This window comes from Natrix helvetica (assembly GCF_964273705.1).
Source record: "Natrix helvetica genome assembly, chromosome: 2".
Classification (NCBI taxonomy): Eukaryota; Metazoa; Chordata; class Lepidosauria; order Squamata; family Natricidae; genus Natrix; species Natrix helvetica.
This window is the reverse complement of record NC_138552.1, coordinates 162,080,395-162,103,105: the sequence shown is the minus strand read 5'-3', so window position 1 is coordinate 162,103,105 and position 22,711 is coordinate 162,080,395. Positions and strand designations below refer to the sequence as shown.

Sequence of the window (22,711 nt, the reverse complement as noted above, 5' to 3'; positions counted from 1 at the left end):
CCAAAGAATCAGTGAGCCTTTAGTTTTGTATTATCCTTACAAATATAATACTTAAGACCATTAGACAAAAAGTTAACTTTGCAGCTACATTTCTCCCAGTCAGAACCAGAAATTGCAGGACTCTTCTCAGAATATATGGTTACCCTGCTAACTGCTATCAATCAAAAGTACATCTAGTGCAATATCGAAAAGGCTTAGGTCACAAAAATAAATATATCTGAAATATTATTGTACTTGTTGATATACTAGAAAGTGACAAAAAAGAGATGATTGAACACATGGTTAATATAAAGTAAGAATTCTGTTTATGCTTATCTTTTATATGTTATTTTTAAAATTGTAGAAGAATGAGATTTGGAGGGATTTCTACTACTAACATGGGAGATACCAAAATTTTCTATGTACCCTATTACTTTTTCCCCATAAATGTTTTAAAACCAATACAATTTTTTACAAAAAAAAAAAAAAAAAAGACAGGTCCTTGAAGTTCTAGTCATTTCAGCAGACTGTATTCCTGCAGTCTTGTGATGGCGATCTGGGTGCTAGCAACCATCTTGCTTATGATTGTTGCAGTATCCCACATATGGGAATATGTCTATGGAGATTCTCAGTCATCCAGATCATGGTTTTTCAACAGGCAACTGGCCTTTTTTTTGTTTTCCCTTAAAGACATTTCACTTTTCATCCAAGAAGTTTCTTTAATTCTTCTTCAGAATTGAAGACGCTTCTTGGATGAGAAGTGAAATGTCTTCAAGGAACAGCAAAGAAAGTCCAATGGCCTTTTTAAAAAGCACATTTGGGACAGTAATGTGATCATCATTTGCAATGTTCCTTGTTGCCTTCAGACAAGCAAGGTTACTAGGAAAGCTGGCAGAGAAGGTTGGAATTCACACTGGTTAAGTCCCTTGCACTCCAGTGTTTTTTCCACTGAGACGCCCAGATGGCACCCACAGCACCTCTGTCTCTCCTGTGCTTGCAGCGCACCTTGATGGCCACTCATGATACCTTGCACACCTGGCAGAAGCTATCCCTGGCCCTGCCACACTTGTACCACGTCTTGATGGCTAAACACACATCCACTTGTAACCAGAGGTGGTATTCAGAAGGTTCTGACCAGTTCTAGGGAACCAGTAGTGGAAATTTTGAGTAGTTCGGAGAACCGGTAAATACCACCTCTGACTGGCCTAGCCCCCATCTATTCTCTGCCTCCCGAGTCCCAGCTGATTGGGAGGAAATGGGGATTTTGCAGTAACCTTCCCCTAGAGTGGGGAGGGAATGGAGATTTTACAGTATCCTTCCCTGCCACAGCCACCAAGCCACGCCCACAGAACCAGTAGTAAATTTTTTTGAATCCCACCACTGCCAGTAACCACATCCATTTTTCTTATACCATTGGCTCTTTAATCAAAGAAGAAAGATTCACTGAAACACTTGTAGCTGCATTGAGAATCTTTGTTCAAAATTGTTTAAACGAATAAGTAGGATCTAGAAATGTCAGTGCAAAAGAAATACTAATGATGTGGTCTAATGAACTGGCATGCCATGAATGACTGGAGATGTGAAATTAAAAGTGGAAATTGTGTAATGCCATGTACTAGCATGGCTCTAAGTTGTCCAAACTATTGTTCAAGAGATCGCACGCTGCCTTGTACAAATGTGTTTCATGTTATCAGGGAAAAGCCGTGCCATATGTACAAAACATTTCTACAAATACAACTGCAGATAATCCTTGACCTACAATCATTCATTAGTGACCATTTTAAATTACAACAGCATTGAAAAAGTGACTTGTGACCTGTTTTCCCACTTAGAACTGTTGTGGCATCCCAATGGTCATTTGATCAAAATTTGGGCACTTGGCACTGACATGTATTTATGACAGTTGCAGTGTCCGAGGTTCATGTGATCACCCTTTGTAACTTTCCCAGCTGGCTTCCAAGAAGCAGTCAATTGAGGAAACCAGATTCGCTTAACCATCACATGATTCACTTAATAACTGCCGTGATTCACTTAATAACTGTGGCAAGAAAGGTCATAAAATGAGGCAAAACTCATTTGACAACTTGCTTAGCAATGGGAATTTTGTGCTCAATTGTGGTTTGTAGGTCAAGGACCATCTGTAATTGTTTTTAATTTGTTTCAGTTTAATTTCACCATTACTGATACAAATAACAGTTTAACAAGAACTTGATTTTTACTTTTCAGGGAGAGAAAGGAAATCAGGGTGAAAAAGGTATCCAGGTATGCTGCTTTTTCCTTTTTTTAGTTATAATATAACTTGGAATAATGCTTGCTTGATGAAAAGAATGTAAGCTGTGAAGCTTTCCGTTACATGTGAAACTGTTCTTTATTGTTCAATCAGAGAAGCCATAGATTGCTTTAGGTTTCGTTCTCTGACCTGTGCTAGGCAGACTAAACTACCATCCCAGGATCATAAATGTGATCTTGTAGAGTTATTTAAGCTGGTCAGCTTGTTAGTTGAGAGTATGTGGAGGATATAAAGGTACAGATTGTCACCTTTGTTATTTAAGACACAATCTAAAGTTAATATAACACATTCACATTGTGTTTTATTAAGGTTTTAACACAATGAAATATGAACAAGTTACATCAAAGCATGGTAGAGCTACTGACTATATCAAACTACAAACACACACACACGTTTTCGTAGATTTTCACGGGTGTAGGTATGCTGGTCTTGTTGTATTTGAGTCTTTTCCCATGTAAGATTGAGATTGTCTTGGCAACGTTTCGGCGAGGTCTCACTCACCATCTTCAGGCTGGGTTTTGGGCTTAAAGCATGGTCGGAGCTGCCAAATTCTCCACAAACACAATATCAAGACAGCCTTCAACACTGACCAAAAAATAGCCAACATCTTAAGAAACCCCAAAGACAAAATCCAGCTAGAAAACCAAGGAGTCTACGAAATACCATGCAAAATCTGCCCTGCAACATACATAGGAGAAACGAACAGGAATAAATGCACACATCACAGAACACAAGAATGCTGTAAGAAAAAAAGAAAAAACTTCCTCCCTTTTCCAGCACCTTAAAGCTACAGGACATGAAATTAATTTTGAAGGAACCAGGTTAATCTCCAAAACTGAACACTTCAACAAGAGAATAATTATGGAAGCTATCGAAATAGAGAAACACCCCCACATGAATAAACGTGATGATACCTCCCGCCTACCAGACATCTGGAAACCAGCCCTAGTCAACAAAGGAGCCCCACCCACCACCCAGGCCATTAAAACATGAAACAACAACAGACACACAGCCATCACCAATCAGCATCAATCTACCAATCATGATACAACCACACAACCAATCATTCCACTTACTGAAACAAAGCCAGCACTCCACCCCCTCCACCAAGATTTATAGAAAGAGGGCAGTTCCGACTACGCTTTAAGCCCAAAACCCAGCCTGAAGATGGTGAGTGAGACCTCACCGAAACGTTGCCAAGACAATCTCAATCTTACATGGGAAAAGACCCGAATACAACAAGACCAGCATCCATATACATGTATATATATGTTTGATTGAAAGTTCTGTCTGATGTTACACCTGTGGAAAATCTTTTCTGATGTCTTTTTTTGACTTTTCTTAAGCTATTTTTACATCTTTGGTTTAAATATTCTTTAAAATTAAGATCTGTTTAAAGATCCAAATTAAATTTCCTATTGTTTTGCTTCAGGTTTATAAACCAGGTGTGGTGTATGTATTGTTTGAATCAATATAAATGTGATATAAAACAATATACTGAAATTTGGACAACATAAATTACGTAGTTGGAATGTAAATAATGGAACTTAATGATTCAAGCAATCTGTGAAGTCTACATGTAATCATCCTTAAAGCAGTTATATTGAAATAAATGAATAAGTTTGTTAGGATCCAACCTAAATATAATTGTGTAGATTTCCCATTTCACATCAATAACCAATTTGGGTTTTTTTTTTCTTAAGGGTCATAAGGGTGAAGGAGGCAAAACCGGTATTCCAGGCCATAAGGTGAGAAGGACAGATTATCAAGTCCTTTTTGAATTCCACAATTTCTTACAGGACATATTTGCTGGTAATGTGTTTTTTTCCATTCTTTTAAACAAAGCTTGTCACAGATTGGTTTTGACCCTTCTCAAAAGGCTCTGGTTAATTTCTCACACCAGACACTAGAAGTATTTGGATTGATGGATATGTTAGGAATATGACAGTAATCTTCAATTTATGACCACAATTGAGCCCTAAACTTCTTTTCTAAGTGAGACACTTGTTAAGTGAGTTTGGCCACATTTTACCATCCTTCTTGCCACTGTTGTTAAGTGAATGACCACAGATGTTCAGTTACTGACATGGCTGTTAAGTGAATCTGGCTTTCCTATTGACTTTCCTTGTGAGAAGGTTACAGAAGACAATCACATAGCCCTGGGATAATGCAACCATCATAAATATGGGCCAGTTGCCAAGTGTCCAAATTTTGTTCATGTGACCATGGGGATGTTGCTATGGTTGTAAGTGTGAAAAAAGGTCATAAGTCACTTTTCCCAGTGCCATTATAACTTTGAATAGTCACTAAATGAATGGTAAGTTGAGGACTACCTGTGCTGACAGGGTGTACATAGATTCTCATAAATAGCTGTCATGGTGTAGATCAGGGGTGTCCAAACTTGGGAACTTTAAGACTTGTGGACTTCAACTCCCAGAATTCCCCAGCCAGCCATGCTGGCTGGGGAATTCTGGGAGTTGAAGTCCACAAGTCTTAAAGTTCCCAAGTTTGGACACCCCTGGTGTAGATGATCAGTCATAACATGACTGTTTTTATCACAAAACAAACTGATGTGCTCCTCTCCTCAACACTTAGACCCCATCCCCTCCCTCAGGATGTTCTGTGCCAGAGACCCAACTTAACTTTGGGGCACTTGGGTTCATTTGCTTGCCGCCAAGTAAACAAAGTTTACCACTTTTATCTTTATATTCAAAACAAAAAATGATGGTGGAGGCCTGCCCTTTTTTCATACTTCCCATTTTTTTATTTTTAATTAAAATATTTTGTTTAAAGAAGGGTAAAGCAGAGACCCTGACTGGAATGGATACATTTTCCATGGTAACTACCGTGTTTCCCCGAAAATACGCCAGGGGCTTATTTTATTTTGACCCACGAAATATGGCTTTGGGTTTATTATCGGGGGTGGGTGGGGTGGGGGTCTTATTTGCGCCAGCCGAGCGAGTGGCCGGCACTGCTCTGATGTGTCCTGTTACCGCCCTGCGTCGGGCTGGGCTTTCTTTGCGAGGGAGACAATCTGGGGAGTGAGAGAGTTAGGAAGCCGGGGCTGGCGTGGGGCCGTTTCTCCAGTCAAGCATCTGATTCATCCCCAGGGGTGAGCGTTTTGCCTCCTCTCTGCCCCGGCTTGGAAGCTGCAGAGGAAGCCTGCCATGCCCGGCGAGGGGGGGAGAAGAGACGACAAGAGAAGGCAGGTCTCGCTCCACACCTCTCACTTCTCCTCCACCCCACCTGCCACCCCTCTCGCTAAAGAGACGGTGGGGAAGGGAAGCAGCCTGGATTCTGTTAGCATTGGGGCGGGGTGGGAGGAGTTCGGCTGCAAGACACGCGTCCTACCCAAGACTTGCAGCTCTGTCGTGTTTCTCGCTGTTTTGTCCAGGGAAGCACCCTGTAAAAAAAAATCTCGCGAGTTCAACTTCCCTGGACAAAACAGTGAGGAACATGACAGAGCTGCAAGTCTCGGGCAGGACGCATGTCTCGCAGCCCAACTCCTCCCACCCCGCCCCAATGCTAACAGAATCTAGGCTGCTTCCTTTCCCCACCATCTTTTTAGCTAAACGGGTGGCAGGTGGGGTGGGGGAGAAGCGAGAGGTGTGGAGCGAGATGTGCTCCTCTTGCTGTCACTTCTCCCTCCCCTCCCCGGGCATAGCAGGCTTCCTCTGCAGCTTCCAAGCCAGGGCAGAGAGATGACGAAGGGTGAAACGTTCACCCCTGGGGATGAATCAGATGCTTCACTGGAGAAACGGACACACGCCAGCCCAGGCTTCCTAAATCTCTTGCTCCCCAGATTGTCCGCCTTGCAAAGAAAGCCCAACCCGATGCAAACGCCGCCTCCAGCCACCTCTTCATCCTGGTGAAACTACGTTTTGAAAGAATGATCTGCGGGGGGGGGGGATTTCCTGCACATTGGCAGTGGCGTCTCCTCACAGGGCTTCTCCCGATGTCCCAGGGGCGAAGCAACATCCCATAAAGGAAGGCATGGAAATCCATACAACTGGGGATGTCAGAAGAAGCCTTGTGAGAAGACGCTGCTGCCAACGTGCAGGAAATCTCCTCCCCCTCCCCCTTCAGATAGTCTTGTGGGCTGGCCGGAGAAGTCTTCAATGAAATTCGCTCTGTCTGTGCCTCTGCAGGCAGCAGTATCTCCTCGCAGGTCTCATTCTTCCTTCTCTTTGGCTGATTCTCATATATTTTCAAGCAAAACACTGCCAAGAGAGGGAAGTATCTCTTCTCCCTTCCTTGCCAAACTTTGAGTGTAGACGTAACGTTTCACAAAGCTCCTTAATCCGCGGCTGTTGGCTCCCTCGCTTTGTGTTTTTTATACACATACCGACATACCCACCCTTCCTGGGAATGCCGTTTCCCACTCCCAAGATTCCGTTTCCAAGGAAAGAAGAGCGCTGAGGCCGCACTGGACTTTCCCCCCTGCCCTGACTCCTGTCAGCCTCAACTTTGCTCCTGAAACCCTGCGGGCCACTTCTCTGCTTGAGCTCAGCCGAAGGGGGGGTTGAGGGCAAGGGCGAGATGAAGCGGATTGCTTCCCCTTTGCCTCCTCTCCCAAAAGCAGTCTCGGGCGGAGCCACTTTTGCAGCAGGAGACTCAAGCCAGCCTTCTGAAGGGTACTGTAGCAGCAGCTATCCACAATTTTTTTACCCTTATTTTGTCCCGATCCATGTGGCTCACTGGGCCACATGGGTCGGGACGAAATAATGAATAATAATGAAGGCCGGGGCGAGGAGCGTCGGGTGCATAATTGGCCTCCTGCTGCTTTTGTGGCCGTAATCTATGGCAAAGGGAGCCGCACCTGCCGGAGTCCACGGCCTGAGCAGCACCCGCAAATCAGCTGTTTTTTGAATGGAAGCCGGATCAGCTCAACTGATCCGATTAAGGAGCCGAGAAGCGCTAAGGTGACTAGGGAAGGGAAGGGCTTCCTTCTGTACTTGCCATGGCACCCTTTCACTTGGGCTTATTTTCGGGGAAGGGCGTATATTTACACCCACCTCAAAAACCAGGCAAAAAACAGGCGTGGGCTTATTAGCAGGACATGTCGTATTTTCGGGGAAACACGGTATATTGGATACCCCAGTCCCATTTCTTTCTGACCTGGAGCATCTTTGTCTGATTTCAGAGAGGAGGATTCAGCTAGAATTTCTTGCCTCTCGCTTGCATCCACAAAGTGAGATTATTTTATTAGCTGAATTTTTCTGAGAAGAGTTTTGGATCCAAGTCTATATGTTTAGTTTTAAAAGAGTATATTTTTTCCCATCTTAATCTTGCAGAGTGATTTTTTCCTTGCTGGAAAAAAATAATACTTCAAGCTGTTAGATGTCAAGATGAAAAAGATAGTTTGCAACTGTAGTTGCATGGAAACCTGGTGGTTTTTTTTTCAAGTGTACATTTTAATGTAAGTAAATTTAACTATGTGTCAGTAGAAATAGTACATTTTCACAATAACTCATTATGTGTTTTACAATTTTGATTCCAAAAGGGATCTGTGGGATTAAAAGGAGATAAAGGAGAGGTACGTGCTGTTTTTGTTTCATACGCATTTCTTTTCTGTTGTTCTGAGTATTTCAACTGCTAGTTTGAGCATGGATTTTATGTTGCATTATGTAAATTTATCATTTTGATAAATGAGAGTCCCTTGGACTGCAAGGTGATCAAACCGTCAGTCCTAGAGGAGATCAATCCTGACTGCTCTTTAGAAGGCCAGATCCTGAAGATGAAACTCAAATACTTTGGCCACCTAATGAGAAGGAAGGACTCACTGGAGAAGAGCCTAATGCTGGGAAAGATTGAGGGCAAAAAAAGAAGGGGACGACAGAGAATGAGGTGGCTGGATGGAGTTACCGAAGCAGTAGGCATGAGCTTAAATGGACTCCAGGGGATGATAGAGGACAGGAAGGCCTGTCCATGGGGTCATGATGGGTTGGACACAACTTCGCAACTAACAACAACAATAAATAACATCATTTTGATTTTGCTTAGTATAATCATAACTTAAACTTAGAACTTAAATAAAGACTCAAATATCAGTCAGTCTCAAGCATTAGTTGTGTGGTGTATTTAATTACTACAGTCTACCCTAGAATTCCCAACTAGTGGAGCCAGTGAACAACATTCTTATTGGGAACTGTGATTGCAGCCTTTCAAGAAGGTTCCGATTCATTTGTCTCCTTAAGTTTGATCTTGACTCCTGATTAGAGGAGTATCCCTGTAATTTTCTTGGCTCACAAAGAAGAAATTTCCCTTTGTCTTCTGGGATGCTTTTTTCACTTCCCAATTTAGCCTACAGATTTGGTATTTCCTTGCAAGGACTAGCCAAGCACTATTCTGCTTAACTTTCAGGCTTTGAAAAGGCCACCTACCCTCATTAACGATTCTCAAAAAGTAAGAAGAATGCTAAATAATTGGTTTTCTTTAGTTTCAACTACATTGCAAATTTATTTAACAAGCACATTTCTTTTCCTTTGATTTTGTATGCCTTTTTGTAGAAAAGATTTATTATCTTCTTTGTAGTTTTGATATCATTTTTTTAAAAAAAATCTCTATTTATATTCAACTTTAGTTATTGTACTTCGACTCTTATTCTTTCTCCCCAAAAGCAAAGGGCTTGGGTCATCTTTTGCTTCCCCTCTTTTTAATTTATTCTTCTGACCCGGTTGGTAGCTTTAAATACCTGAGAAAGATTTGATCAGCGGTGAAGCAATCTCCTCACGGCTAGGCCAAAGTTACGTGCATACGTTATTAATGAATACCTCATAGGTATTTTAAATTTACTATTTTAATTTATGAAATGCATACTGTATAATTATTTTACTTGGCTTTCTTTTTCTTCTAATAATATATATTATATTCTTTGAATATGAGAAGAGGTGGGTTTTTTTTCGATCACAAGATTAGCATTTTTATCCATTTAAAACTATTTCAACCAGAAATTGAGGTTTGGCACTAAAGGTCATGAATAGGAGGTTAGCGGCTTTCAGAAGGCTGCTATACTCCAGTTCTGTTAGAGTGAGTGTTGCCAACTTCATCAGACTTCTCTGTTTTTCAAAGTTAGCAGAATTTCAAAAGTTCAAACACCTGCTAATAAATAGGCAAGAAGAAAGAATGGCCTATGTCAGAATGTCGCAGTCTACAGTATATTGTGCTTAGCTACCGCTCCAATTGTTATTTTAGTTTAACATGACATTATCTAAGACTGGCAGAAGACAAGAGGGAGGAACATCTTATGAGAGAAATGATTTCAGTTTGTTAAGGACCATCTCAGACCTGCAGATTTGCCTGTGGCTTTGGATTTATTTCATTTTGCAAGGAAGTTAAAACAGGATTAGGATGTACTACTAATCACCATCACAATAGTAAAAGAAAACAGGTCTGCCCAAGTGTTTGTTCCATTGCGGTTGAGGTGGATTTGGCTTTCTATTTAGAAAAAAATATATCACTCCTGACTGATTTTCCAGCATAGGCTTAACTGTATTTTGGAGCCATTGAAATACATGAACTGAAGTGCACTGAAGATCTGCATTAGAATGGACACGCAGTGACCTCTTGTAAGAAGAAGCACTGAGGCTTCAAAATGTTGACTCCTATACTTGCATATCATTCAGTGCATTCTTCCCCCAAACTCCCAACCAAGTCTCCAACTCCCAAACATCGAGAAGAAAATAAATAGGGAAAGGCTGATTTAATGGTTATGTCAGTTAACTATCTTGAACAAAACAGAGTTTTCTTTGCTTCTCTCTCTCTTTTATATCACCTTTGACTCTGGAATTTCATATTTTTCAGGTTTAATAACAATCTAAGCAGCATTTCAGCTGTTTACCATGAAAAGGGGGGGGGATTATTCTTGCATCAGACTTTAATTTTTGTGTAAAGCATTAGACAATCTATGCCCCATAGGGTCATCATTTCAGAGATATTTCCTTACTTAAACAGAGAAGCAGAATGACCATGCATGGGCAAAACAGTTCCATGGAAGCAACTTCTGAGTTTCTGCCAGCTTCCCTATTGAGTCTCCTTGCAGGAAACTTCCTTCCTTCCTTCCTTCCTTCCTTCCTTCCTTCCTTCCTTCCTTCCTTCCTTCCTCCCTCCCTCCCTCCCTCCCTCCCTCCCTCCCTCCCCTGCCAGCTTCTCCATTTACTTCGTTTGTGGGAAGCTTGCAAGGAGAAAATCAGTGGGGAAGCCAGCAGAAAGTTGCAAGTACAAGGCCAACAGACAGGTAAGTGGCTGTTGCCGGGTAGGGTAGGGAGCGACAGGATGTGCGAGATGTGGAATGGTATGTAGAGATGTGCAAGAGTTACTGTGTGAGTCAAATAAGGCCTGTGCAAAGTGGTGTGGCTCAGGAAGAATGCAGAAGAGATGCCGCACAGATTGGTGAAAATTCAGAGAGGTTGATGTGTGGGGGTATGGAAGAGGTGCCATGATTGGGAAAGGTGTGCATGAAGGAGGAGCAGTTGGGGGAGCTCATGGGGTGATATGGACTGGGAAGGGTATGCATGGGTTCCTTTCTTCCAAATCCTTCCTTCCTTCCCTTTCCAGCAGGCATGTAAGTGTCTGCTGCTGAGTGAGGGAGAGAGTAGTTGCGAGAATGGCTGGGAAACTGTCACAGAATATTCAAAGTGAGCATCCTATGACCACAGCAGCAATTTGGCAGAGCCAAAGCAGCAGCAGCACTGAAGCAGCTTCAACCTTCCCAAATTTCATCCCCTCCCGAGTCATCGGTCCCAGATTTTGTACAGAGAATCTAAGTTCGGTCATTTGTGGAATCTTAGTTCAAGAATTGTTGCCCTGTGATGCACTGTTTCATCCAATTAAAAGGTTCAAAAAATAGAGTTTTAATACTATATAGGTAAATATTAAGATTAAGACTGTAGCAGTCAATAGCATAACTGATTCATAACAGTATGTCGTGTTGTTCTTTATTTGTAAAAGGACCACACACATTGCTGAGAATGTTAATATGCTGGTAGCAAACTCTGCTGTTGTTTAGTACTGCTTTTTTTATGGATTTCAGATAGGTGAGAAAGGAAATCCCGGCTTCCATGGCATCCATGGTCAGAAGGGGGAACCAGGAGTGAATGGCTTGATGGGTTCTCCAGGAGTACGGGGAATACAAGGAGAGAGGGGGTTTCCAGGAATCCCTGGTTCAGATGGAAAACCTGTGCGTATATCAGTTGATGGGTTTAAAAAAAAAACCTACAACTACTGTTCATTTCATGGTACAATCAATGTGTGGAAACTTTCTAAAATACCTTTGTTCAATGCAGGGAAGAGGTTTCTCAGAAGAATTTATTCGGCAAGTTTGTGCAGATGTGATGAGAAGTGAGTCCCCAGTCAAAAGAATGACTTTCAGTAGAGGCAGGCAAGGCAGTCTGTTTTGAGATCAAGGGCACTCTTAACATTTTAGGAAGTGTCAAAGCACCCTGAAAATTGGTTGCCATTGGGCAAAGTCATTCATAAGAACAACATAATCACATAACCAAATGGATGGCTTGTTCCACACTTTAAAAAACAAGCCATGCCCAAATAAAATTAACTACTCAGTTTAAAAATCTCTAATATCAACTTTCCTATCTATAAGTATGCAGTCTTATAATACCCATCCTACTCATGTCTTTTTTTTAAGTTTTATTTTTCTTTCTCACATATACCTTCCCAAATATACATTCTCATAAGTACTATTAATATTTATATGTTGTCTTTTAACATTTATCACAATCCATTTAAACATTTAAAAATATGATCGGGGTCGCTTTCATGCCACCGCGCACATCCATTTTATTTTACAACAACCCTACTCCTTCTTTCATCCTCCCAACCTCCCTTCTTTACCTTCTTCTTTCCTCCTCTCCTTTCTCTTTTCTTCTCCCCTTCCCTCTCCCCCACTCCTCCTCTCTTCTTCTCCTTCCTGCCCTCTCTCCTACTCTTACTACCCCTCCCTTACTTCCTCTCCTTTTCCCTTTCTCCTTTTCCCTCCTCTGCATTTGCTTATTTTCTTCTTCACTCTGATGGATTTTGGGGGCGGGATTCAAGCAATCCTGGTTTCATATTTGCATAAAAATAACTGATTTATTTTAACTGACTAATTGTCTGAACTGATGAATTATACCCCTAATTGGCATACTTCCTTTAAAAAAGTAATAACTCCTATTTGTAAATGAATTGTTTCCCCACCTTTGGATTGATTTATTATGGCTTAGCAGTTCACAATCACCATAATTTTCTGCCTCACCACTTTAAAGCAAATAAATGAAATAAAGGATACTCTTGTCCCATCATGCTGGATCCTTAAGGCTGTTATTGAAGCACAGTACTTGTGTAGAGTGGCTGCTCATTCTCCCAGTCTCCTGATATTTTCTGACTCGTTTCAGTGATGACTTTGCTACTTCCCCACATTTCTCTTGTTTGCTACCTTGCTGTGGACAAACCTTGATGAAAATGAAAATGTTTCATCTAGATCTTTTGAACTTCATAAAGTTCAAAAAATCTAGATGAAACATATTTTAGTCTACCTATTGGAAGAAGTGCTAGCCACTGAGCGGGAACTGTTGAGGATTCTTGTGATGGCACAGTTTAGAGGGCCAAATTGATGGGTCACATTTCAGGTACAGAAGTGCCTAAAGTGTTTCCTGCTCCAGGTTCATGGCGTACTAGCCTTAGTTTTTCAACATCAAGAAAGGGATTGTGGAAAATAAATTTTGAAGTGAAATGTGCTGTGCACAAAGTTTTCTTGCCAAAGTTGAGAAACTTAAAATTGTTTAACTGATCTAGATCTAAATTTAACCCCCAAAGGTTGAGGTCAAGAGATGTTATGCCTTGATAATGAGATGTTTATATTTGATCTAAATATTTGTTGTCTGAATTCTTCTTAGCCCAGTTGCCTACTATACTTAGGGACAGAAGGTTTCAGCATTGCGATCATTGCCAAACTCATGATGCCATCTCTGGACCTCCTGGTCCACCAGGCCCAACAGGTCCACAAGGTTCTCGAGGATTTCCTGGTTTGCCAGGAAATGATGGGGCTCCAGGTCTGGCAGGAGTTCCTGGGCGTCCTGGATCTCGTGGCGCAAAAGGTAGTTGTACAAACCCATTTCTGTTTGTAATCTGTTCTGCTTCTAATCTGTTTTTGATCAGGCAACTTTCTCCAATTCATTGCTGCCCGGATGTATTAGACTCTAACAATTAGACCACTACTCCATCCTGATATTTTATAAATGGATGAAAGTTGCCAAACTCCTCCTCACCAAAATAGAGTTATTTGTCCCATGCACCTTCATGTGTGAATATTTTTTTAAAAGGAGAAATGGCTATTTTAATGATTTCTTAGCAAAGATAATTGCTTCTTCTAAGGCACAGAGCCTGCTGGTACTTTTAGGCAAAGGGAATCTTAAAAATACAAGGGAGGCATGAAAATTACTTACTGTATTTCCTTCTCCTGGATAGGAACTGATCCAGACTCACATCTGAAAGATAAAATCCAAGTGACATTTATTACTATTTACAAAGGATTGTGGTAAAGCATCACAGCAGGTTACATGTATGCAAATGAGTGTAAAAGCAAAGATTTGGTTGGGACTTAAAAGAGATATGGACGGATGGACGGATGGACAGGCAGGCAGGGAGACAGACAGACAGAGAGCGAGAGAGCACTGATCAAGTTGTATCACAGCTGAAATCTCACTTGGCAGCTCCCCTCCATTCTTTGAATCCCCAAAATAGATTCCTGGCTTGACTCTCTGATTAGTTTAATGATGTGCGGTAGAGAAATGCTAGGCTAAAAAACAAGGTCACCAAACATAGCCCATCAGCACCATGTTGCCTGGAAAAGGGGGTATAAAATAAAATAATGAGGAAGAGTTGCCTAAGGACAGTGGTGGCAGACCTTTTGGGCTTGGTGTGTCAGAAATTCAAAAAATCCCTAATTTGACTCTGCTGGTATTTCATTCCCCCCTCCCTGAACAAAAGACAAACATCTCTCTATCTCTCTCCCCCTTCCCTCCATCTAGGCCGCTCTGAACACCCTAACTGAGGTTGGACCTGAAGTGAAGGCCTGGGCCTCAACTTCAGCCCTGGTGCCACCTCTGCCTCTCCAAAAGGCCTCACTTGCTTTGGGGAATGGTGCAATTGCCCCCACAGCTCAGCGCTTCCTGCTGAGTGCTGCTTTCCTTCAGGTGGCCTGAAGGAAAGTTCAAGATCCTGCCCCAACACCCACAAGTTCATCACATGGTCCAATCTTCCACTGCCACGAAGACAGATTCCTCCCATCCAGGTCTGGCCAGGTGCAGAGACAAAGATGACCTTGACTTTCTAAGAAGAATGTTATTATGGCTACATATCACCCAACTCTTATAATCCGCCCTCCCATTTCCCCGCAATAGAAAGTAGACAGTTGAAAGTTTGGCAGGCCTGAAGTCCAAAAGAAAAGATGGCTTGCAGGCATGACATAGGGCAAATGTAGGGAGGACACAAAAGAAGTAATTAAATGGCTAGAAAAAGAATTCAAGGAAAGCTCTTAAGTAAGCAAGGAGAGATAAAGGGATCCAAGAATTAAGATTCTCTATTGATAAAGTCTGCCAGAATTTTGAGCCTTTTTTTTTAATAAAAAAGAGATGCTTTTTAAAATATTTTGACAATAGTTTGATGGTACTGTCATTGTATTGGGTTAGGAATATTTATTGTTGATGGTTTTAATATTTTTTAATGCTGTAAGCTGCTGAGAGTCAGTTCAAAGCAAGATGGGTGGCCAATAAATTTAATAAAAAAGTAAATAAAATAAATAGGCCACAGCCCTTGTCACATGGGACTAGGTCAGTCCTGAAGCAACTGCTCTTGTATGCTTTTCTTGATTATTGATTCAGGGTATCTTTCTTCCCTCAAAATCCCCTTAAGAGCCACCCAACACCTAAATAGACTCAATGGAGTTTTCTTTTGCCTTCATTAGGGAGTTTTCCCTGTGATACCCACATATATAAGCCTGTACTTTTAAAATTGTTTTCATTTCATTGCTAAAGCCATTGTCCAATTGTACTTAATTTAATTGTTTGACTAATGTTATGACAAGTTCATAACAGTAGTTTTCTAAGGCAAAATGTAGGCCTGGGGATCCGGTTGTTTCATGAACTCCCCCTTAAAAAAGTGGTTTCTTTGCCTGCTTAAGAAACGGAGTGGACATTTGTGTGCTTTAAACTGGGAGACTGGGAAAATTGCCACTTTTCCTTCAGGGTTGTCCTGAGCCAAGAGAGAGCAATTATGTGGAAAATGTCTGTCATAAATACAAGGCTAATGCACTAGAAAAACTGCTTGCAATCTGCACAAAGCTTTTTGAACTCCGGTTGTAATAATTAGCAGCAAAAAAACCCACCCCAAACCCTGCAGCAATAAACAGCAAACCAAAATAATAACACATCAGCAATTACTTACTAAAGCAATGCTCTCAGGTTATTGCCATTATCATTCTTAATTTAACCAACATTACTATAAGCTGCTACTCATTGACAACAGCTAAAGCATATCAGCAACTAATCTCTAAAGCAGAGCTATCAGATTGTTGGCATTTTATTTACTACGGTATATGGGTAGTCTTCAGTTTACGACCACAATTGAGCCCAAAATTTCTGTTGCTGAGACATTTGTTAATTTTGCCTCATTTTACAACCTTTCTTGCCACCGTTAAGTGAATCACTGCAATTGTTAAGCTAGTAACATATTGGTTTAAGCGAATTTGGCTCCCTCATTTACTTTGCTTGGCAGAAGATTGCAAAAAGTGACCACGTGACCTCCGGACACTGCAACAGTGCTAAATTTCTGAATTCGAATCATGTGATCATAGAGATGCTGCAATGGTTGTGTGAAAAATGATCATGTCACTTTTTTCAGTGCCCTTGTAACTTCGAATGATCACTAAAAGAAATTGTTATAAGGCAGGGGTGTCCAAACTTTTTGCAAGGAGGGCCAGATTTGGTGATGTGAAAATGTGTGGGGCCGATCATTCAGCCTGACATTCTTTGAACCCTTAACATTAAATGCGAATTAACTACCGTATTTTTCGGAGTATAAGACGCACCAAGATTTTGAAGAGGCAAATAAAAAAAAAAGTTTTTGCACTCTCCCCAAAACGGCCCATTTTTTGTGAAAACGGGCCTTTTTTATAAAGGGCATGAATAGCCCTTAAGAGGCTTCTAGAGTGCTCCTGGGGGCTGGGGGGAGGGGCAAAGTTGAGCAAAAAACAGGCCGTTTTTTGCTCATTTATGCCCTCCACAGTCCTCAGGAGCACTCTGAAAACCTCCTAAAGGCTATGCACAGCCATTTTGGTGAAGGGGGCAGAGTTTTGGGAGGCAAAAAATGCTGTATTCAGTGTATAAGGTGCACCCAGATTTTTAGCCTCTTTTTTGAGGGGAAAAAGATGCATCTTTATACTTCAAAAAATACGGTATTTTATGAAAGACTAAACAAATAACTCCAGTGGGGAGAAGAGGCTGCGGGCCGCTTGCAATTTGAAAAAGGGCCGCATTTGGCCCCCGGGCCGCACTTTGGACATGCCTGTTATAAGGTATGCTACCTTATAACCTACCTACATAGGTAGTCCTTGACTTATGAGCATTTGTGAGTCTGTTCAAAGTTACAACTGAGCTGAAAAAGTGACCAGTCCTTGCACTTAACACTGGTGCAGCATCCTTACAATTATTGTGATCAACATTGGGGCAGTTGGTAATCAGTATGTATTTAAGACATTTGGAGTATCCTGCAATCACATGACCACTATTTTCCATCTTTCCAGTCAGCTTCTGACAAACAAAGCTAATGAAGAAAGCTGGATATGCCCAATGACCCAAATAAGGGGCACCCAAATTTTCAGCCACTTTTTTTGGGGGGGGGGGAGTGTGTCTTATACTCCGAAAAATATGGTATTTGAAGCAAATCTTTAATTCATCTATGTCAGGGGTATAAAACTCATGTCGGCACGTTGGTGTCACATGATGTATTGGGACTCCCCCCTTCACTAAACTGGGGTCAGGGGCGAGCCAGCACGTGACACATCTGGCCCATGGGTCGTGAGTTTGATACCCCTGATCTATGTAGTCAATTAAACCGTGATGCTCAGAGTTACTGAGGCTGCTTCTTCTAAGACTACAGATGAATGATTAAATATTCATTGTAAAAAAAAACAGAATTATGTGCTTTGTCTGCTAACTTCCGGTAGGAGGTAGAGCCAGGACACTGTATAGTAACCTATTGTAGAAATATGTCTTAATATACACTGTTTGAGAATAAATGATGTCCTATACTTCCCATCTTGTAGGACTACCAGGAAAAAATGGAGCTAAAGGAAACCAAGGTATTGGAGTCCCCGGGATTCAAGGCCCTCATGGACTTCCAGGTATTATTTGGGAAGCCAGGCATTTCTGTTGGTTTTTCTAGTGAATATAACTATTAATTTACTTCTGCATACAGGTATTCCTCAAGTTACATTCTTTTATTCAGTGAATATTCGAAGTTATAATAGCAGTGAGAAAAATGGTGTGTATGCCTGGTCCCCAAAGTTATTATTATTGCAATGGTCACATGATCAAAATCCAGCACATGATCAAAATCCAGCACTTTGCATCCATCTGCACTCAAGACCACAGGGCACGTAAAATCCTCCCACTTGTCTATCTCAACACTCACACACCCATCTCTGCTCTTTTGGCTGCTTGCACAGTGGCACTCCTCAGTGGTAGGAACCTTGGGCTTCAGTAGTCTAAGCTGTAAGCCATTGACCCAAAGCCCCTGCTGAAGAGTGTTGCCTCAGGCTCCATACTTCAGCCCACTACCCCAGAGCCCCAGCACACAGCCCGAGCTGCCTCCACCCCACTGTTTTCTGCAGGCTCTGCCATGCCCAGCTGATTTTAGCTGTCTTTCTCCTGCTGCTTCTGAGGTATGGCCAGCCTGTCCCTGGCTCCACCAGGCCTCCTTCAAATAGCCAAATATGCACACCATTTTTGTGATGCTTTGGAAGGACTCAGCAGTTTTCCAAAGGCTTTCTGAAGTATTGCGAGAATGGGATGCTCCATTTGGAGAATGGTGGCTGAGGGGAGCTGAAGAAGAAGTGGAGGAAGTAGTCCCTTACCTTACTGAGGCTCAGAGCTGGGAGAGATCAAGCTGATAATGGCTTGGGCAAGTCTGAGTCCATACCTAATGATTTGGTTAATGATGGCAACAGAGATTGCTGTCACTAAGTGATAAGGTCATGTGATGTTTGACCTAATAATCACATTGCTTAGTGATGAAAGTTCCAGTCCCAGTTACGACCATAACTTGCGGAATACCTGAAGCTTAATTGGATTGAATGGCATCTTTCTGTAGCAGTTGCCATTGGGAGCAGGGCTTAAAAAGTTATTTTGTTCAGGGAAGGCAGTTGTATTTTTTAGATTGAAAGACTGAAAAGAACAGAATTAGGACATGATCCGGTGGAATCTGATGGCTGAGGAAGGGTATTGTAATGGTATAGTTGCTAGAATGATTTTCCTCATAGCTTGTCTTTTTTGCTCTGAAGCTGTAGAGCAGGACTAAGCAGTAGGGTGTAAGGGTTATCTAGGTGGGATAATTCAGGCTACAGATCTTTACCCAACTACAATATTGTATGAGTGCTAACCATTCTTCATCTATATTTTCCATATTTTGTCTAGGTCCTGAAGGCCCACCGGGAATAGGTAAAGAAGGACGTCCTGGACAACGCGGGGAGCCTGGGAAAGACGGAGAACGTGGAAGTCCTGGAATCCCAGGGCAAACTGGACAGCCTGGAATTTGTGACCCATCTCTGTGCTTCAGTGCAATTGTACGAAGAGATCCATTTAGAAAGGGACCAAATTATTAATCTGAGGTGGCAAACTGGCCTTGGTGCTTGCCCTTGATGATCTTTCAAGACTCAGGAAGAAAACTGGCAATAATTCCAATTCCTAGAAACTAAAGTACCTCCTACGGTGTAAAATAATATGGTAAAAAAAAATCCCATATTCAGCGTATGGGATTTAGGGGCTCTGATCCAGTTGAATTTAGTTATCACAGAAAATAGTGACAGCAGTATCTTCTCCTTATCTTAAATCAGGACTGTTTGTCAAATATGACTCACTCTCTGTATTCCAGTTCTTTTCTCCAATGAGTTTAGTTTGATAATTATTTTTGCCCAGCAGCACACGCTGCAATCTGGATTGGGCTCTCTGCACTTGGTAATCAAGTGTAAATCACTGTGAAGATTTTTCTATTCAGCCGGCATATATACATCTTAATTTTAATGGAGGATTGCTGGTTGTTATTTCACATGTTGATGAATTCCCCCAATTTCTGTGTTTTTCATATTGAGAAAGACACAAACTATCTGTTTCTCAATGTTTAATTTATCATTGGGCAATTTGATGCAATGTATTTTTAGCTATGCTGTCCTTAATGAATTTATGCAAAATATTCAGTTATATGCTTCTATCCACAAGAAAAACATCTCTGGAAGCTTCAGAAATAGACTAAAATGTGCATTTAAAATGCTGGTTTCTAAGTATAGTCTGGCAAAGGTTTTCTGTTGTTGAAAAGCAAATCTTCACAGAGTAAAGGATAACCTTATTTAATCTGTTCATCCTGATTAGAGAATGTGAGGTTACCATTTTTTTTTCTATAGAATTGTAAATGTCAAACCCAAAGTTTACAAGAGACCTCTGATGCTTCTTCATAATTACAGTCTCTGCGATGCTGCTTTTTTTCAGTGTTCATTTTGTAAAATGAGAATGCATTCAAGAAATGTGCTGGCATCGTAATCAACTCAGTTGTACAGTTTCCATCAGAATCGGAATCGGTGTTAAATATTAGTGCAAAGATTTCATGTAAACTGTATTTACACAAAGCGTAAACTGCATTTAACTAGCCACAGTTGCTGGTTTTTCTGTCTCATTTGTAATATGCTTGACATTCAAGGTTAAATAAATTTTTGTTGAGGTTCTGGTAACAAAATTGATTTTATTGGGTCTTATTTCCATTTCATAGAACTGGGGAGATGGGAGGGATATAGAGAAATGTAATCCAACTCTTGCTCATTGTTGGATCTATTTAGAGGTGGGTTGCTGCTGGATTGGGCGAACGGGTAGTAGCGGCGGTGGGAGGCTGTGCCCACCCACCCAAATGCTTCTGCACATGTGCAGAATCGTTGCAAGTGTCTGTGGGAGTGCAACCGAACTGGTAATAAAAAGATTAGCAACCTACCTGTGGATCTATTAGATCATGATGACAATCCAGCCACTGTTCTGAAAATCTCCAAGGAATGTGGCATCCCCTTCCACTGATTGACAGCTTGTACTTTCAGCCTGCTCTTTTTGGTTTTAACTGCTCAGTTCTGATTTTTGCCCTTCTAGGGCAATAGAAAATAAGCCCACTCCCTCTCTACGTAATAACACTCCAATTATTTATAACCTACTATCTTATCTCCCCACAGTAGTCTTTTCTGTGTGCTAAACATACCCATACCCTTTAATTGTTCTTCCCAGTGTTTACTGACCCCTTCTCATTTTGGTAGCTTGCTTCAATTTGGCACTATGCTTTTTTAAAAATGATGCTGAATATAGTATTTCAAATAAGATCTCACCAGGGCAGAGTAGAGTCAAATAATTATTTCCTGTTGTGGACTGCACCTGTTATGCACCTGTTATGCAATGAAGATAGTATTTGCCTTCTTAGCAGCTGCATCATGCTTCATGTTTAGTTTCATGCCAACGAGAATATGAAGATACTTCTCACATGTAATAATGTCAGGCCAGGTCTGTCCAATAGTACATTTGTGGCTGACTTTTTTCAAACCCAGATACGGAGCAAAACATTTCTTCTTGTAAAATTCAATTCTACAATGTTTATTTCAGCAAACTGTTCAAGCCTATCTATGGCTTTTTAAATCTTTTTAAGAGATTGGTTTCTTTTTCAGTTTGCTGATAATCTCCGATTATCATTTTTTTTTTTATGATTCTTTGAAAGATTCTTGATCACTGATCCAGAAAGGCCTCATCAGTGTCTTTTGCCAGTTCATCTGAAATCTCACAGTAATATCGTTTTTAATTCTCTCTTATTTATAGCCAAACGCTTTCAGAAGGATTTCTGTGCTCTGATTCCCAATTTTCAGTGCAGGTATTCCTCACATAACCACCATTCATTCAGCCAACTTTTAAAATTATGACAGCACTGAACAAAGAGACTTAAAAGCCATGCCTGAATCTACAGCAATTGTACCTCCGGGCTTAGATGATCATGTGATCGCCATGTGCAATCTTCCCTGTCTGCTACCCCAAAATGTTAATGTGCCTAGATTTCTGGGAAAACTTTTTCACTCAGTCTCCTTGAGAACAAAAGTGGGTCTTGGTGGAGACACTGCCCCTTGTGGGGCGAAATCAATCCCTTAGGCCAGGGGTGTCCAAACTTGGGAACTTTAAGACTTGTGGACTTCAACTCCCAGAATTCTGGGAGTTGAAGTCCACAAGTCTTAAAGTTCCCAAGTTTGGACACCCCTGCTTTAGGCAGCACATTTGCTCTCAAAGAGCCTGGGTGAAAAGGACTCTTTGTGAGTCAATGGTAGAGCAGGAGCGAAAGAATTGAAAACCCAAATAATCGCGTCTAGCAGGAGGCTGAATCTCTATGGTTTCAAGTTGCTTTTTGGTTAGTCTTTCAGTCTATAATTAAATGTGCACAGTAAAAAAAAATTGGTAAAATATAACTTTAGAGTCAATGTAGTTTAGTGGTTAAGGCATTTGATTAAGTCTTAAGAAGCAAAGGCTTAAATCTAATAACAGCTATTGTAGATTGCAGCTTTAAGCTGTAAAATCTCCAGGATCAGTTTAATGAAACTGAAACTTTCATTTTAACGTCAGGAAAAGACAACTTTTCCTTTTTCTGCCCCACTGAAATGGTTGCTTGAAAAGGTGCCGGCTAGATGAATGTCTTCCTTTCTTTAATATATAATAGCCAGCAGATGGCAGCAAAATAAAATACTTTGGCACTAATAATGCTCACTGAATGGAGCCATCTCTTAATTTAGATAATACACTCTTGGTTGTAATTTAGAAATATGAGTAATGTTATTTACCCCCAAACCAGCTATAGCCTGGAGTTTTTTTTTTAAATCACTTCTCTTATATTAACAGATGATAAAATAAAATTGAAATTTCATCATTATATTTTCACACTTAACAGACAAGGCACTTATGACATTAAGTTTTTGAATTGGCAAACTTGAAAGCTCCAATTCTGTCAGGCTTATCTGGAAATAATTTCCACAAATAAAATTCAGGGAACTTCAAAATCAATGAATAGGCACAGGCTATCTAGTTTCATGTCAACTGGTCAAGGGAAGACACTACTGCAGCCAAGGTGGTTTTCTTGTAATCAGTGAGGTCTCCTCCCAGTTCGATCTGCTCA

The 22,711-nt window shown here is 41.1% G+C and overlaps 1 protein-coding gene across 1 annotated transcript in view; it reads left to right on the top strand.

Moving 5' to 3' along the window:
* Positions 1-20,260, top strand: part of COL21A1 (collagen type XXI alpha 1 chain) — a 94,569-nt gene extending 74,309 nt beyond the window's left edge. Inside the window, exons 23-30 of the mRNA XM_081941767.1 lie at positions 2,206-2,241; positions 3,973-4,017; positions 7,773-7,805; positions 11,301-11,447; positions 11,554-11,608; positions 13,159-13,359; positions 17,586-17,663; positions 18,955-20,260. Of these exons, the coding sequence (XP_081797893.1) occupies positions 2,206-2,241; positions 3,973-4,017; positions 7,773-7,805; positions 11,301-11,447; positions 11,554-11,608; positions 13,159-13,359; positions 17,586-17,663; positions 18,955-19,142 (783 nt within the window). The 3' untranslated portion in view covers positions 19,143-20,260. The remainder of the gene's footprint in view (positions 1-2,205; positions 2,242-3,972; positions 4,018-7,772; positions 7,806-11,300; positions 11,448-11,553; positions 11,609-13,158; positions 13,360-17,585; positions 17,664-18,954) is intronic.
* The last annotated feature ends 2,451 nt before the right edge of the window (positions 20,261-22,711 follow it).